The 5,370-nt window shown below is 56.8% G+C and overlaps 1 protein-coding gene across 1 annotated transcript in view; it reads right to left on the bottom strand.

The window, feature by feature from the left end:
• Positions 1–674: 674 nt before the first annotated feature.
• LOC129691061 (keratin, type II cuticular Hb5) overlaps positions 675–5,370 on the bottom strand; it is a 6,571-nt gene continuing 1,875 nt past the window's right edge. The window contains exons 2-9 of the mRNA XM_055627007.1: positions 4,449–4,657; positions 3,937–3,997; positions 3,713–3,808; positions 2,923–3,087; positions 2,558–2,683; positions 1,964–2,184; positions 1,249–1,280; positions 675–868 (exon numbers count right to left, since the gene is read on the bottom strand). Of these exons, the coding sequence (XP_055482982.1) occupies positions 675–868; positions 1,249–1,280; positions 1,964–2,184; positions 2,558–2,683; positions 2,923–3,087; positions 3,713–3,808; positions 3,937–3,997; positions 4,449–4,657 (1,104 nt within the window). The remainder of the gene's footprint in view (positions 869–1,248; positions 1,281–1,963; positions 2,185–2,557; positions 2,684–2,922; positions 3,088–3,712; positions 3,809–3,936; positions 3,998–4,448; positions 4,658–5,370) is intronic.

Here is a 5,370-nt window from a genome sequence, read left to right as displayed (position 1 = left end):
CATGGACAGTTCTCTTCTGCACAGGCAGGCGAGGCCTGGAGCAAGTATGGAGTCTGAAATGTGCAAAGGCATCCTGAACAGCAAGATCTGTTCAAAGCTCCCTAGCCAGGTGGGTTGTAGGACTCCCCAGAGAGCAGACTATGCCCTGGGAGCTAACCCAAGGAGTCTGGCCAGAGCAGGCTGCCCCAAGGAAGGCAACCAGTCAGGAAGGACAGCAAACCCAACCAATGGTAGGCAGGTGCTTGCTGCCTCTGAGGCCCTGTACCTGGGGCCAGAAGTGGGAGATGCTGGGGGTTGGAGTTCCCTCTGGTTCTTGGTTTTGGGGGTCATGGCTGGATGGTTAGGCTCATGCCTTGACCCAAGAAGGCCAAGCTTTATTGTTCAGCTCTCCTGAGTGACCGGTGGTGTCCTGGAGAGCTTTGTGAATGATACAAATCAGTTGTAAGCATTTGAAGACAGATTGGAGTTGAGGGAAGGGCTGGGAATGACCTTCTAAAGTGAAGCCAGAGGAGAACTGAGAAACAACTCCCTAAAAGGAGAAGGTGGAGGAGAGTGGCCCTGAACTCTCTCCCCCTACAGGAACGTCTGGAAGATTCTGGAAGCAAGCACACTCTTTCCATTCACACACCACTTCACTCTGGGGCAGACAGGTGGCTCAGCTGGAGGTCCTGGCTCTAAGCAAAGCGCACTGAGCGGCTGCTCCCACAGCTGAAGCTGGAGGTGCGTGGCTGGTAAGGAGAGCAGGAGTCAGGAGCCATCACTGTGATGCTGCCCCCGGTGGCTGAGGGGCCAGAGGCAATCTGGCGCCCTGGGGTTGTGCCAGATGTGAGACCCCCACATGTGACTCCTCCACGGGAGCTGCTGACACCTGTGGGAAGGGAAGCAGGGAGGGATGAGGGGCTGGCTGGGGTGTCACACACCCACAGGTCCCTGAGGGCTTCACATGCAGGGCCTGCCTCTTCCTCGGGGGATCAGTGTTAACGTGACAGGCTCTGTTCTTTCAACCTCACAGCCCATCTGGAGAGATATGAGAATTCTTGGACCCATTTCCCTGGACTGACGTTCCTGGTGGCCACCAGGAAGGGGCACTCAAATTTTTGGAACAGCCCCTCCCCTCAGGAGTCCTTAGAGAAGAGGAAAGACTGAGAAAGCTGGGCAACCTTGGCAGTTCGGTGGGGGTGGTGCCATGGTCAGCTTTGCCCGCTCCCAAAGCTGTTTTTCTAGGGGGCATTTCCAGCAGATACTTACAGACATTCACAGAGCCCACACCCTCGCACAGCCTAGGGGAAAAGAAAATACCATTAGTTCCAAGCAGTGAGCTGGCTTTCTTGAGAATGTTGCTTGGGGACAGACAAGGTCAGCCTTTGTTCTAGGTAGAATTTATCTTCTGAGAGGCTTGAAGGGCTCCCCAAAATTCTCATGGAATGGTCACTTTCTTTTTTTGATGAGTTCCCATCCCATGGAGACCAGCCCTCCTGGTTAAGAGAATCAGGGACTTCCACACACTGCCTGCAATCAGAGTGCCTGAGCCTGCTGAATGGCAGTAGAGCTCACAGCGCGGATGAGGCAGAGCTACGTGTCCACAGGGAACATCATCCTTGTTACACAGCAGCCCAGCCTCAAGGGAAGCTACAATGGGGCTTTAGAAGCCCAGCACCTAGCATCGGGCACCAGCTCTGCAGCTTAGTAACTTTGTGGCCCTGGGCAAAGGTGCTGAACATTGAGCCAATCCATTCACCTCTCTTTGGATAGGAAAATGGTGCTTACCTGACAGGATGGAGGATTATAAATGGGCACTTGACATAGAGCATATGTGATAGGCAACCGTTATTCCTGAAGCCTGGCCTGGTGTCACACAGTTCACAGGGAGGACCGGGCTCTCTCCCCCGTATCCAAGGACTGACAGGCCCTAGCCAGCTTGCATGTTGAAGACAGTTTGGTCCCTCAAATGAATCCCCCTCACCTCTGCTCCTCGCCATCCAGCAGGCGCCTGTAGGTGGCGATCTCGATGTCCAGCCCCAGCTTGGAGTTCATCACCTCCTGGTACTCCTTGAGCAGGCAGGCCATGTCCTGCTTGGCCTTCTGCAGGGCAGCCTCCAGCTCAGCCAGCTTGCAGCGGGCATCAGTGAGGGCGGCCTCTCCCTGCTGCTCTGCCTCAGCCACTGCGGCCTCCAGCTTGGCACGCTGTGGGGTGGAGAGTTGCATTTTGTCAGCACAAGGTAAGGGTGGGGTACAGCTTAGCTCCTAGCGAATGGCGTGGGGGAAGAGAGCGCTAGAGAAGGCCCATGGCAGGTAATTAGCGGTGCTGGCAACTTGAGTAAGGGGCTGGGGCACGGGAGAGCTTTTCTGCATCTCTCCTTCCTGGTTGTGGAAGGGCATCTCTGTGGGAAATGATCTGGCTCATCCCAGGGTACGTGCTGTATGGCATGGGGGAAACCCTGCCTCCTCTCCAGGTCCCTGCTTCCTCTCGTGCTTAAGCTGAGCCATGCCATTCCATCCTAGCGGGCAGAGGGCCTGGTGACGCTGCCTGCCTCTGCTCATCGCTCAGCAGACCTACCTGGCCCTTGACATTCTCCACCTCAGCCGTCAGCCTCTGGATCACGCGGTTCAGCTCATTGATCTCCTCCCTGGTGCGGCGCAGGGTCTCTCCGTGCCGGATCACCGTGGCCTTCATCTCCTCGCACTGGAGGTTGGAGATGGGGGTCAGACGTTCATGAGGCACAGTAGGACAGCCGTGCCCTCGGCATAACACCCATGAGCGTGCATCTCCTGCCCCGCTCAGCTTTCGCAATGTTCCCACGGAGCAGCCCTGGCCGGCTAAGCAGCCTGAGGTCAGCCGGCCTTTCATTACCAGTCCCACGGAAAAGAGCCCTGTTCTAACAGACACCTGAGTGACTCCACACCACGCCTAGGAGGGCCCACCTTGGTGCGGTACCAGGACTCGGCCTCTGCCCGGCTGCGGCTGGCGATGTCGTCATATTGAGCCTTGATCTCAGCCACGATGCAGTCCATGTTCAGGTCCCGGCTGTTGTCCATCTTGACGATGACCGAGGTGTCTGAGATGTGGGCTTGGAGAACACAGATCTCCTGCAGAGTCAATAGCAAGGGCATCATACTCAGTGCCGTTCCCAGGCCTGATGCCCCATTCATGGGGCCAGTGTGGATCCTCTTCCAGGGTAGAGCTCCGGATGAAGGTGCGTGATTCCTGCCCCTACCACCTTCTGTCCCACACAGACACAGCAGAGGACACAAAGCCAGAAGCCCTAATCATCACCCGGGGGTCAGCCTCCGAAGTGAAAATGGGAGAAGTACAGGAGAGGCCTGACCTGAAGACGCAGGCAGAGGGGCTGGGCTCGGACGACAAACAGTAACTAGTCCAGGGTAACCTCTGCGCCTCGAATCCCCAGACACTCCACATCCACCTACACACTGGCCCGCAGACACACTGCAACATGCGGAGGTGCCCGCAGGCACAGAAGCCACACGCTCGTGCAGGCATGTATGCGAGCATTCTTATACCGTGAGCCCAGTCGCACTGTAGGTATATACATCCAACACTCTCCGCCCTGGAGAGCAGGGCCTTCGCCTGGGCGCGGGAGAGAGTGAGCCACGTAGTGCTGCTGAGCACTCACAGATGCGGCACCCCGGACCCGACCCCCCTCTCTGGGCCTCCTTTTCGCCAGCCGTGCCAGCGTGTGACAAGTGTCCCTACCTCTTCGTAGAGGCGTTTCAGGAAGCTGGACTCCTCCACCAAGGCCTCCACGTTGGCCTCCAGGTCTGATTTCCGTAAGTAGGCACAGTCCACATCCTGCGAGGGCACAGAGAGGAGGGAGGCTCGCGTGAAGGCCCATGGGAAGGGGCCCGGCCAGCATGGTGACCGCCCCTGGAGGTGGAAAAGGTGGCTCGCGCCCTCCGGCCCTGCACGTGGACCCTTACCTTCTTTAGGACCACAAATTCATTCTCCGCCGTAGCCCTCAGGGCCACCTCCTCTTCATACCTGGTGGGGAGGACGAGAACTCAGAGCCTACATCTCCAACCCTTCCTCAGCGCCTAGCCCAGTTCTCCCAGGGGTCACAGCAGGGATTAGACCAGTGGGGTTGTTGGCTTTGTGTGACCTGTGTGCATTGCCTCTGGCTAGGTCTTGTGTCAGCCTGGCTTGTACAAGCCCTTGGCCTGGGGGTGGGGGGAGGGTAGCACATTTCACCCCCAGTCTGAAATCATCCTTGCATCAAAGAGCACTGTGCGGGCGGGGAGAGCCCCCAGTCCCGTGCCTAGAGCAGGATGTGGGGAAGACAAGGTGACGGCCACTCGGATTTCTGCCCTTGCTCCGGGGGCCCGTTCTCACTCACCAGCTCCACCGAGCACACTCTCCAAAGCCCGGTACAGATCCCGCAGGAGCCGCTTCCCACCCACCATACACCGAGTGTCCTGGAGGCAAGCACACTCACCTCTTCTTGTAGCCCTCCATGGCCTCCTGCACGTGGTTGAGCTCAGCAGCCAGCCTCCCGCCATCGGCCTCCACACACTCAGCCTCCCGCCTCAGCGTCTCGATGTAGCCGGTGAACAGCGGCTCCAAGTTGCTCTCGCAGCATCTCTGGTTCTGGTAGAACTGCCACTTGGTCTCCAGTAGCTTGTTCTGCTGCTCCAGGAAGCGCACCTGCCATTTGGGGGGTGGGGATGGAGAGAAAAGACTTAGGGAGAGTTTAGAAAGTAAGTGTGTGTGTGTGTGTGTGTGGTGTATGTGGTATGTGTGTATTTGTGTGTGTGTGTGTGTTATGTTGTGTGTTGTATGTGGTAGGTGTCTGTGTGTTTGTGTATGTGGTATGTTTGCATGTGTGCTGTGTGTGTACTTGTGTGTGTGTTGTGTGTGTGGTGCGCTTTGCTGGAGCTCTCTGCTCTGCCATGCTGGCTGAACACACTGAACTTTGGCTGCAGCTTCGGCTCTGCTCATGCAGTGCTCAAGCTCTTGGCCCTCTTGTGCGTCTCACTTCTGTGATAATAGTGTTCCAGTTGTGAAGACGGAGCCAGCTCGTCCACGTGAAGGTTTGGAGCAGGCGCCGCCATGTAGCAGGGACAGCAGGTCAATAAACGACTAAGCACCAGCGGCTCCTCAGCCATTCCCAGCACACGCATCTCCAGTGTCCCCTCTCTGGCACCCCATGTCATGCATGCGTATGCACACACACGCACAGCACCCTATGGATGTCTGTTCTATGCCTAAGACATTTATTTTTTCCTGTGTCCCTGTCTTTCTCTGCTTCCATCTTTACCAACGTCTTTGCTTATTTCTGTTTCTATGTCTTTGCCTGTCTGTGTCTAAGGTTTTTGTGTCTGTGTCTCTGTCTGTGTTTGTGTCTGTCTGGGTCTAAG

Source organism: Psammomys obesus, unplaced genomic scaffold, assembly GCF_907164565.1.
Source record: "Psammomys obesus unplaced genomic scaffold, mPsaObe1.curated_primary_1811, whole genome shotgun sequence".
NCBI classification, from domain to species: Eukaryota; Metazoa; Chordata; class Mammalia; order Rodentia; family Muridae; genus Psammomys; species Psammomys obesus.
The sequence above is the reverse complement of the archived record's forward strand: the minus strand, read 5'-3'. Positions and strand labels throughout refer to the sequence as shown.